The sequence below is a fragment of the Galeopterus variegatus genome, unplaced genomic scaffold (assembly GCF_000696425.1).
Source record: "Galeopterus variegatus unplaced genomic scaffold, G_variegatus-3.0.2 Scaffold9512, whole genome shotgun sequence".
Classification (NCBI taxonomy): domain Eukaryota; kingdom Metazoa; phylum Chordata; class Mammalia; order Dermoptera; family Cynocephalidae; genus Galeopterus; species Galeopterus variegatus.
Window position 1 is genome coordinate 11,724 of NW_007735623.1, and position 12,231 is coordinate 23,954.

The 12,231-nt window shown below is 45.3% G+C and overlaps 1 protein-coding gene across 1 annotated transcript in view; it reads right to left on the bottom strand.

The window, feature by feature from the left end:
• Window positions 1-1,074: 1,074 nt before the first annotated feature.
• Window positions 1,075-12,231, bottom strand: part of LOC103609347 (disco-interacting protein 2 homolog C-like) — a gene marked incomplete at its 5' end in the record, with an annotated part of 62,574 nt that continues 51,417 nt past the window's right edge. The window contains 4 exons of the mRNA XM_008593672.1: window positions 1,075-4,156; window positions 7,187-7,310; window positions 8,034-8,208; window positions 10,398-10,472. Coding sequence (XP_008591894.1) covers window positions 3,904-4,156; window positions 7,187-7,310; window positions 8,034-8,208; window positions 10,398-10,472 — 627 coding nt within the window. The remainder of the gene's footprint in view (window positions 4,157-7,186; window positions 7,311-8,033; window positions 8,209-10,397; window positions 10,473-12,231) is intronic.

A 12,231-nucleotide genomic window follows, 5' to 3' on the forward strand; every position in this document is an offset into this window, starting at 1 on the left:
AACATCTGTCATTGCTGAGGGTCATGGCAGATGTGGCCATGGAACTTCCACAGAAGCAGCCTCTTGCTTTTGTCCAGGTAGACAGACCACCCCAACCTCAGCTGACTGACATGTCACAGAGGATTCATAAGACAGAATGATCATCAACTGGCCAACCTAACTTCTATTGCTGTGTCCCAGGGAACTCTTCCTCGTGCTACCACAGCAGAAAATTCTGTACTCACACACGCGCGCACACAGTCTAAAGCAGAGCTCCACAGGAACCATTCTCTCGGATGCCTTGTGTTTGACCAGTCTGTATGACAGCTGCCACCTTAAAAACGGGATCGTGAAGAAACGTCCCTTCCTTGCAATGGTCCATTTAGTTTGATGCAGACAGGCAGGTCTTACACCTGCCACCCAAGTTTCACACACCCAAAGCATCGTCCCCCAGTCAGCACGAGACTGTCTTGAACGAAAGCTGGGGGGATGGCAAGTGGGTTTCTAATACAGAGGCACCAGATTAAGCCTGGTGCTCTGTGTGCAAATTTGAGTTCTACTGATTTTCTTGTGCATAAACACTTATCTTTTTATAACCATTAGGTTGAAGATCCATTAACTTGCTACCGCTCTCTGAAAAAGAAAGCCATAAGAATTCTCAGATCTTGGGCAAAAGATACAGCTTTTGATTGTCAAAGGAATAAAGACATTTGGGTTGGAAAAATTAGTTCTACTTCTGACATGCAAAAGCTCCCTGTGATGCAGTTGGCAGAAGGTATCTGCACACAGAACTCACGCTCACTGTTTGTCCCCAAAAGATACCAATAATCTGTACGCTTGCAGCAAAATGTGAACAAATATATTTAGATATATTTAAAAAAACATTTCACAAAACATCTGTTGCCATAGGAATTATTTTTAGCAATAAATGCCCACATCAAAATTTACACATTGTTCAAAGTATGATTATCTGTACTAAGTTATGCAACAAGTTATGTTAACAGAGGCAGATACATCTCCCTGCAGGAGTCAGTTCCTTCCTGGGATAGAGGCTGTCCCAGACATTTTTCCAGGGGACCAATTAAGAAACTGCTATTTTCAGAGCAACAAAAATAAAAGCTTTTATTTGTTCATTTGAATATAAAACAGGCGTTATCACAGATGTACAAAGCGTACTGGTGGTTTAACATACAAGAAGGTTGCTGTCCTTTGCACATAAAAATTTTGTTTGAAACTGTGATTGGTTGAGTACATGAATTTCTCTAACCAGTCACCACACTCTGAAATAACGCTGCTAACATCCAACTGATAAAGGGACTGCTTCCCTTGGGTAAAGTGTCAAGCAGGATTAAATATATATAATAAACAAGCACCATGAGGAATCTGCTCCTGTTTGATTAGGTCTGTGTTTAAATGTTCACTGTGTACCCTCTTTTTGTGCAAGTTGATTACACGGTTTTGTCTGACTTCAAAAGCACAAGGTCACAAGACAAACATTTTTTACATTCTCATGAATGATTTATCTACAGTACAATTTCTAATACAGAAAGATCCTCCTTTATTGCTGAAACTGGTGGTACTTAAGTGTCTCCTTTCCTCTTCTTGCACACTCAAACTCCCATTCCAGTCCACCAACTCTTCTGAACCTAGACTCTAACGTCAGAGGTGGCAGGATGCAGATCTGCTGTTAACTGTGACCGCAACTTCACGGCAGCGTTCGCCCTCCTTGAGTGTAAAGTTGATATGGTGAAGGTTAAATTGTGTTTAAAGTGACATCCAAGTTTGCTTTGCTTCCTGACATCAGCTGGACCTCACAAGTTTTCTTGCACATCGTAGTTATGTTTCACAATCAGTATCTTATCTGAAACCCTAATCTAACTTGCCTTTAAACAAGATAGGTATGTATAAGAAAATGTCTTTTTTTCTGTGTGTGGTGGGGTTTTTCCCCCTTAGGAAGCAGAAGACTGTAGGAATGTGTATCTGAAGCATGTAGAGAAATATTCATATGTATCAATGAGGTCAAGCAATATTTGAAGAATCAGATGATCTGTGGAGATGGAAGGATGCAGAGAAATTTTTTTAAAAAATGTGCCACTTAAAATTTTTTAAAAAAACAATCAGCCTTGGATCTCAGAAGTCAAACAAAACTCTCTTTTAGCAAAGGGCTTACTGCTGGCTGCATATAGCAAAGGCAAAGACACTGCCTACAATATAATGAAAACAGAATCTAAATTTTGCCCAGCAACAGTCTTAGTCATGCATATCTAGTACCGAGAGCCACTGCAGGATCATACTGGGACAATTATGAAACAAATCCCTCTTGGGTTGCTGATATCTCCTTCTCGTTTGGATACCGGCAGCCAACTCAACTTAGAAGTGCACAGAGGAGCTCTGAAAACTAAAAGGCGCAAGGCAGCGCAGCAGAGACAGAAACCAGGGACGCGCTTGTCCGCAGGCGGCGAGATGGCGCAGCAGAGGGTTCCTGGCAGAGCCAGGGCTCTCTGTGAGCCCAGGGGTGCTCGTGCAGAGCTGTGGAGCCCCGCGGCCAGAGGCTCACACAGACTGGCTGGGTCTTAAGACGAGGGGACGATTGCCTACAAGAGTCTTTTCCCTTAAAACTGTCCACTCCCCACAGTGGCCGCCTGGGGGGAGTCAACGCAACCCCATGCAAATGACCACAGAATATCGTTCCTTTTCACACCAAAAAAAGGTGACACTAACAAAAATGATGAAAACATTGTGCAACGAATCCTTGCAGCTAAGAAAACAGTGCTATTTGCCAACCCAAAGCCCCTCAGTGCCTTCAGCACATGCTGGAATAAACGCATTCACTGTTGTCTCCACAGCAAAGGAAAAAATAGTGCACATTTAGTTTTAAATTCCGTCACCATCTTTGAGGTGGCAGTAATTTCACTTGCTGGTCTCTGGTTCTAGAAGAAACTTTTCGACAGGGCTACTGGCAATCTGCGATTGCTCCAACAGCGAAGTGTATGTGGGTACAGTGCAGAGCACACCATGCAAGTGACAAGTTCTGCATTTTAAACTTTAAAATCTCCTTTTCATGAGTGAATTTATAGTTCATATATATATATTTGTTGTGATACTATCCACGCAAGATAATACAACACTTTTTTATATTAGCAAACATTACAAGACTTTAATATTCTTGAATGTTTTTCTCTTTTATACTTCTAAAGAGATCAAAATAAATTAAACGTTTTATACATAATTACATATTGAGGAAGTTAACTTATTTTATCTGTTTAGTTTAGTACAAAGATATTTGCAAGATAGTTGCCGAAATACACCTTATTTATAATTTCTTCTCCTTCTAGGCCAACGTCAAAGGCCGTGTGCCAGACTTTGTCCCTTCAGCGCATTTCTGACAAAGAAAGCTGCTAACTCTAATTGGAAGGTGCTAGTTGGAAGGTTTTTTCGTACCTCAATAAACTTTCCTAAAAGGATGAGATCTAGCAATGGCTTAAATTAGTAACAGATCCATGTCATTAAGATTTCATGACACATTAAAACAGAGAAAACAATTCTTTGTCACACTACATTAATTGTTTAAAAGAACCCATCTGGAGGGCAGGATATTTTTTTTAATTGCTATTTCGGCTTAACAAAATACCACATTTACGAAGAAAGCACTTATTACCCAATAATTAAAAAAAAAAAAAAAAAAAAAAAAAAAGTTTTTGAAATGGGTTTTTCCAACAAACTGAAGGCAGTAATCCAAAGTCCTTCTGAGCAAAATTCAGTGGTAAATTCACATTTCATCTCTAGGCCAGTCGCGACTGCGGTGCGAAGCCCACCGCCCGCCTCCTGCATCCTGGCGAATGCTGCCCTAGCTCCACACGTCTCAGTGGACATGGAGGAAAATGTCTACTCTCCAGTAAGTCCACAGAAGCCAAAGAGACGAGCCTACATGTTGTAGGCCACGTAGATGGGGTCGAGCTGGTCAGCCAGGAAGCCGTCGCGGAGGTGCATGCGCTGCTTCTCCCCGCGGGAGTTGATGGGGATGACCCCGATGTCCACCACGACCACCACGCCCACGATCAGGTAGTGCTCCTCCAGGACCACGTTGGTCACCAGGGGAACCAGGTCCAGGGCCTCCTGCTCTGACCCATCCAGCTCCACCACCACCACCAGCAGATTTGTCCAGGTGAACACGGCACTAGAAGACAGGAAAGAAAAGCATTGCTACACGGCATGCGTAGCATTTAGGGATTATGTTTTCTTTTTGAAAAGCTCCCTTTGGGCCACATGGCTCTGCCATGGCATCCGGCAGTTTCCTCCGTGGGCTCACCCTGTGCCCACCCCCTGCACTCTGCACGCAGCCTTGCTAGTGTTTCCTGCTGGCCTCTTGTGGTGGCTCCTGCAAAAGTTTCCTTACCTCTGTGAGCCCCTGTTTCTATGGTGCAGGGTCACTCCCACCTCCCTAGAGGAGTCTGGGGTCTGGGTCTGCCTCTGTGCTGCACTTGGAAGACCAGTCCCCAACCACAGGGTGTGGTGACATTGGCACCTGTGCTCAAGTGACCCTGCTCCTTCTGTTTGCAGTTCTGTTGCGAGGGGCTTGTGGTGACAGAACGCATCATTAGCCCATACCTCCTGTGCACTGCCCCTAAAGGTGGGCACACTCCCTGCCCCAGGGCTTGGGCTCAGCAGGGTCGGGGCAGGGCAGGGGCTCCAGAGAGGCTGGGGCATATGGATTTGACCTGAGGAGCCTCTGCCATTGCCAGAATAGGGACATGCCCCAGTTGGCCCTTTGGTCTGGAGGACGATAAACACGAGAAGAGCCACTGGCCAGGTGTACCAGCAGCTGACTCAGCCCATCGACTGCAGACGTGGGCTTAATAATGGTTCTGTCCTAAAGACAACTGGGGACAACTGTAATGTAGCAACAGCTAACCATATGCGGGTATGTCTTCTAGAATGTTCAAGATTTGTCCAGAAGCTTTTTATTTGAGCTCTAGTTGTCTTTCAGTGGTAAGGGCACCTCCCAGTTGGTGAAAGCAAAAACCCAGTGTTTTATATTTTAAGCCACGTTAACCTTATAGAGTTGGCATTTAGAACTGGTTGTGTAAGGACCCGTTATCCTCAAACCCTGGTGCTCAAGGTGGAGAACATGGCCCTGGGGCTTCTGGCTCTTGACAAAGAGGTTGTACCCTAGTTAAAACAGGATGTATTTTGGGAAAGTCACTGTTGTTTTCTGTAAGTGTGAGAATAAGTCTATTAGAAACAAATGCATTACTTAGTACAGACAATACATGTGCAAGATGGAAGGGGATTGATAGTCCTTTCCTGGATTTTAGTTTGTAACAGACGTCTACCTAAGGGAAGAATCCTGCAGGGAACTGTTTCCAAGATGATGTGCTGGTGCTTAATTCCCAGAATACAGTCCTCATGACACTGAAATACTGCTCCATGTGGCCCAGGTGAGCTCATGCTGTGTGTCTGTGATATCTCTCAGGTGCACTGGGCATAATGTCACTGTGGCATCTGATGCTTAGGACATAGTCCTGAAGCCTCAGGAATCAGCGTGGCTCCCGCACCTGGGGAGTTGGCAGTGTGCACCTGCCTTGTGCTGTCCTGGGCTGGCCAGTAAGCCCTGGACGGGTGGTGCTGATTTCCGTCCATCAGAGCTTCCCCAAGTGCTGTGCATGCTGAGATGGCACAAAGGAGGAAAGGGGATGAGGTGACTTGTGCCCCAATAGTTTCAAACGTACTGAAAGTTCATCAGAAGAAGACCATGTGCTTTTCTTTTTTTTCTGGCACTCAGGTGAACAAGGTGCATGTGCATCCCTGACCAGGTGAGGGGCACACTGAGGTCAGAGGCCACGCAGATGGCAGGTGACAACAGCGGTGCTCAGAATCAAGTCTAGAATGCACCAAGGGCAGTGGGCAGGCCCTCGCCGCACACATAAGCTGGAAACTGGACAGCAAATACTCGAGAGAGGTGATAAACGCTGACTAGGAGTTTCTCAAAAATACAGAAACAGAAGCTGTAGCTGCTATTTACAGCACTTAGATGGGAAATGAGGCCGGCCCTGCGCGCACACATAAGCTGGAAACTGGACAGCAAATACTCGAGAGAGGTGATAAACGCTGACTAGGAGTTTCTCAAAAATGCAGAAACAGAAGCTGTAGCTGCTATTTACAGCACTTAGATGGGAAATGAGGCCGGCCCTGCGCCAGTTTCTGGGCTGATCTCTTTCTAGGGTTTCTGTTCTCTCTCTACACTCAGTGGAGAGATGGCTTTGACAATTTGAGGAATTTTGTTTGAGAGTGATCAGGGACTTGGCTAATCTGAACCACAGGACAATTCATGGCACACAAACTCCATCTTGTGTCTTCTGCCAAGCAGTCAATGTTCAGATTCAGTAAACGGCAACACCAGCCTGCCAGCTGCAAACCAGCCAGCTGACCGGAGGAATGAATAATCTCAGGACCAATCAACTCAACCAGGAGAAACCACTCCTAAGACGTTGCAGAATGGACCTCCTTACAGTTTCTGGCCTAAGATTAAGATCAGTTTCATCAGGCTCTTTGCTAGGCAGGAGCCCAGGGGTCCCTCGTTAGGCACCTGTCTGTGGTCAAGTTAATGAACAAACCTACAGCTTGTGGTGCTGAGTTTCTTTTCATTCTTAAATGAATCATAAGGCACAAAACTGAAGTTTTACCACATAACACATTATCCAAGTTGACAGTCGTAAAAGCATTTCTTTGCCTTTGAAGTTTTCTTTCCCCCTAAATCATGCTTTTGTAAATTAAAAACAAACAAGAAGTTGGCTTCCTAGAAAACATTATCAAGTGGTTTTCATGGCAACAAAAATCGATCATTTCCTGTGGCGTAAGATGCACTAACTGTATGCAAGGAGCCAATGATCAAAGTTCACAGTCACGTGCTCAGCCACCCCCTAAGCCCATCTCACCACACCTCCTCCACCACTGCCCCCCAAATCCCCAACGCCTCACGACTTCTGCTCCTGCCCTGTGCACTCACCATTCTGTGACGCTCTTGTGGGCTCTGAAATCGATCATTTCCTGTGGCGTAAGATGCACTAACTGTATGCGAGGAGCCAATGATCAAAGTTCACAGTCACGTGCTCAGCCACCCCCTAAGCCCATCTCACCACACCTCCTCCACCACTGCCCCCCAAATCCCCAATGCCTCACGACTTCTGCTCCTGCCCTGTGCACTCACCATTCTGTGACGCTCTTGTGGGCTCTGATGACCGAGGTCTCAATGTCAATAGGGTGGTAGCGCATTCCTCGCAGTTCCATGGCTTCGTCCAATGCTCCCACCACGTAGAGGGCATCATGGCGCTCTGTGTAGGAAGGAAACATCTGTAGCTCCACAGCAGGCTGCTTGAGCCATCCTTTTTTTCCCCCCAAAGGATTAAATCTACATCTGAGTGAGACAGATGCAAAGAAATGGGACCAGGGGTCGAGGGCTGGCTAGTCCCCTTCCACGGGGGATTCTGCAGGGTGAGGGCTGCTGCAGGCTGAGATGCTTGCGGCAAATGCTGGGCATGCAGCCAGTCCCCTCTGCTCTGCACCAGCAGGAAGCAGCCTTCTCTAGGTTCAGCTTCTGTGCACCATTACATACATAACCACATATTCACCCATAGAAACTAAAGGACTTAGTTAGTACCTAGTTAGTACTAGTTAGTACCTAGTAGCCCAAGTACTGTGGGTGGCACGCACTTGCTGAGTCCAAGTCTCACGTGATGTGGCACAGCCACACTCAATCTCAGTTCCCTCCCACTGCATCACCCGGAGTCCTTCACCATGTTAGTAATTCCACATGTGAATGGGAAAAGCAAGCAGCCTGCTCCTCCCTGGTTTAAGTCTGCCTGTGGTTCCTGGGAGAATGCAGGTGCGTGACCACAGCCTCAGTGCACTGGCGCTTGCATGTAGCCCTCGTCTCCCTTAAACTCAGCTGTTTCCAGGTTTGCAGCAGGAGCACACATGTGCTCTCAGACTTCAGACACGCACTCCAGGTCTGGGGGAACCCCACCTCTCCATGGGGCCCCAACCTCGAGGCTCACCTCCATTTGCATCCGTGAGCTCCGTTCTCCGCAGGAACCCTAAGTAGCCTGTCCGTGCCCAGATGGTCTGGGTGTCTCCAAAACTTAATCTGGAGCTGAAGTGGTCTGACTGCAAGGATTCATCTCCATAAATAGTAAAATAGCCACTGGCATTGTGGGCACTGTGAACCCAAATCTGTAAACAGAGCGAAATGTCACCTGGATGAGTTAACTTAGACCATCTCCAGGGCAGTGAGGCTACACCTATTTTCAGTGATATGAAAGCTTTCCTTGGACCAAAGAAACAAATGATGCTAATCTCATTCAGGTTTCTGGGGAGACACGCAGATGCCTACAGAGTTTACTGAAATAAACTATACCAAGTTTATGGCCAGGCTACCAGCCAAGCCATCTCTCTCTAGGGAATTTTATTAAGGCAGATTAACTGAAGATTTCAAAAACAGCTTTTAAGAATAAACACATCAACTGAACAAAGCTGTTCTAGTTTCCTTGTACTTTTCCAAATGTAATGATTGTTTCTAAACAGTAGTTGGGACAAAATGTTAAAAGCTTCAAGATTTCTTTTTCCTTTTCATTTGGTTAGCATATCTTTGGAAATATATTACAATAAAACAACACAAAACAAAATCTAAGGGGGAAAGGCACGTAACATCAAAAAACGGGAAACGAAAAGCTTGAACGTCTGACAGCTGGGTATGACCTCATAGATTACGAAGAAACGTGGAAATAGTTAAACCCAGAAAATTCCAAAGCCTCTCATGCAGCTGCGTCTGTACAATGAGGAGCAGAAGAGTCAGAGCCTTCTACAGTGCGGAGTGTTTAAAGACATTCTGGGATTGACGTTTTCATTACTGAATCTATACTGAAAAATGGTGACTATAGTTTATAATACTGCATTGTTCACTTCAAGTTTGATAAAAGAATTGATCTTAAATGTTCTCACCACACACAAAAATGGTGACTGTGGGAGGTGATGGACAGGTCAACTGCCTTGCCTGGGGTGTCATCTCACAATGTACACAGACATCAAGCACCACATTACACACCTTACTTTACACAACTTTATTTGTCAATTATGCCCAATAAAGCTGAAAAAAACAGATGCGTTCCCAAGAAGAATATCAGCTTGCAAATTCTACCAGTCCTGTTTGCCCTCAGAGAAAGAGAGTTCTGACCTCAGCCCTGCCTTGACCTGGGCATGCAGCTCTCAGGCCAGGGGGAGGCACATATCAGGACCCCCTAGGTCCCCTGAAAAGGCAGGCTCTACATCCCAGTTTCATTTCTGGGACAGTGTTCAATGGAAACTTCTAAATAAGAGCTGCATAGAATGCCATGATCTCTGTTCTGATCTTTGTGCAAGATCCAGAGATTCCAGTGAGGGGCCAAAAGCAGCTCAGAAGAAAAGGGATGTGAGACTGAGTGCTGGTTAGGACTCACTCACTAGTCACGTGTCTACCTGTGTGCTGTGTTCACCTGTATGCCTGCATGTGCTGCTGTCCTTGAGCTGGGATGCAGCGGGGACAAGTGTGTGGTGGTGTTTCAGGAGGACGCTTGTTTCCCACATATGCTGTCAGCAGTCACTCGGTAATGAGGGAGCCTGACAGCACAGCACAGGTTGAGCCTCAGATGGGACAACAGGAGGGGTGAACACGCTGGCACGTGCAGGGGCTGACACTCTGGACGTGTTCCCTTCTGATGCGCTCTGCCTCCTCCATGGAAGGAGAAAGAGGAGAAAGGAACAGGTGTGGCACATATGGTCTCACCAGGGGTGGAGGTGCGCCACAGGCAATTTGAAATCAGTGGTCAAGAAGTTAGACCGAGGCTGGGCAGCTCAGTGGTGCTTCCTCCGTCACGTCCAGCCAGCAGCACCTGGGGCAGTGTGGCGGGGTTTGCTCCTAAGCACAGGAAGCACAAGTGTGCAGTGCACTGTTTGCCTCCGACCTGCCACATATACGTAGCTGCTATTCTCTAATCACCGGCTTCTGCTTATTGATGCTGCTATAATTCCAGGTTGCAGCAGCACTCGCTTTGTAGGTTCTCTGTCGTCTTCTGGTGGAAGGACCTCTCAGGAAGGAAGGCAGGCACATGGAGAATAAATTCGAGAGCTAAGAAATAAGGGAACCTAGTCCACATACATTAAGTTTTCTGTCTTTTCTGAATTTGAAGAGAATCTATCATACTTTCTTAAGAAAATCCTGTTTTGTAACTCTGAACTTTCATGGAATCATTTAAGCAATAAAATCTGTTTTCTCAATGTGCACTGCAGATTGATGGCACTGATGTTAAGGAGACCAGAAGTTATGTAACGGAAAAGTAAACTGGACCCTGGAGGACACACCCTAAAGAGGACACCCCATATCTCACCTCTCCAAGGTGGGAGTCCCCCAGTGGTCCTTTTGTTTCTGGATTGGCAATTATGATCCGGACCCCTGGAAGTATCTGTTGGGAGAAGAGAAAACTCTCATCAGTGGAAAGAAAGACAGGGGGAGGCTACATACACACCTCAACCCAACCCTGTCCTCAAGCCGGATGCCTGTTTCCCTCCTAGAGGTTGTTGCAGCAAGTAGTGTGGCATTAAGTCAAAATTATATACCACAAAATTACATACTGCTATAAAATTGTAGCAGAGCAATTACATTTTCATTGTAATTGTTATTACAATGATTATCCTGTGTTAAAGTGACCTTAAAATTAGGAATTTTGATTCCTGATCACACCTTAATAAGCTGGAAGAAATCTGAATATCATTAAAAAAAGAATTTTGAAAAACATAATAAACGATATAACATTGAACACAGCCTGATACTTGAAAAATAGGAATTTTCAGTTATTTCAGTGAGTTTGTTTCCACTAAGTTCAGTGCTATGCCTCACTTCATGGCTCATGGCCTGACCGAAGGAGGCACTTGTGGCAACCACGGAGCTAGGAACTCACGGGGATGTTTTCAGGGATGAGTGTGGCCTTAAAGACAGCGCACAATGATTCTGGCAAAATGATTTAATAGAAAGCTGCTCTTGTGGTGGTCACAAGCAAAAGACTCTGTGTCAACTGACAGTGAAGTCTGGTGGGTCTGATTAGAATGTGTGTACTGATCTCCATCTCTTTTCTACTGTGTTTTCAACCGGAGCTCTTGGGGAACTTTTTCCTGCAGGTAAACATCTTGTATCATAATGGATATAAATATTAAGTATCTTCTTCTTAAAGGAACTTTAGCTTAGAAATGCCAATTCCACGGACACCACATGAATCAAAAGTTCATTCTGGAAATCTTGAATATAGTCTGTCTTGGTTCAGCTAATTTAACATCATATAATGGCTGAGATAAGGCAAACTATCTCATGGTAAAAACACAGAACCTTTTGGAACAGGAATGCTGCACCTTAGCTTTGACATGAGATTTGACATCTCTGGTCTCCGCAGCTAAGAGTCTGCTAGACTGTGCTGGGGGGTGGAGACCACCTCCCTGCTCTCAGGACAACTTTGTGAAGAATTCTAACTTGCAGTCATGTAGACAGGTTATAAAAGGTCTAGAAGCAAGATAAGATGCTTTTAGAATTATGTCAAGTGGAGAAGGGATCTGACAAGTGGGGCCAAAAAGGGAAAAAAAGTCTCCATTTGGGTTTAAATATGTTTCTTGCCCTTTAATTTTATTAAAAAATAAACACTGTGGCAGAAACCACTTGTCATTGCCTGCTGCCCATTCTTTATTTACTTCCACAGTAACAGAGACCCTGCTTTTTAGCTAGGCCTGTAGACATTCAGAACCAACATAATAGTTCCTGACCTTCCTTTCAGCTAGGTGTGACCATGTGGCTAAATTCTGAAAATGGATTTGAGTGTGAGACAGCATGGGAACCTTCTTCAGGGTTTGGATGCTTTGTTTCCTCCTTTTTTCTGTTTCTCCTCCTGCTGGCTGAAATGTAGGAATGATGGCTGGAGCTGGAGCATCTGTGTTAGACCCTGAGGTACCCTTGCGAACAGAGGCCAGGCAGAGCAGAACGAGACAGAAGGCCCCTGGTGTTTTCATGGAGCAGTGGATGCCTATTTCCCAACTTTTACATGAGAAAAACAAATCTAACTTGTTTAAAACAGTATTATTATGAGTTTCTGTATTCATGGGCAAACACAGTCCTGACACGTTAGTTTTTTTTTTTTTTTTTTTTTTTTTTTTTTTTTTTTTTCCGTGTCCGGCAACAGA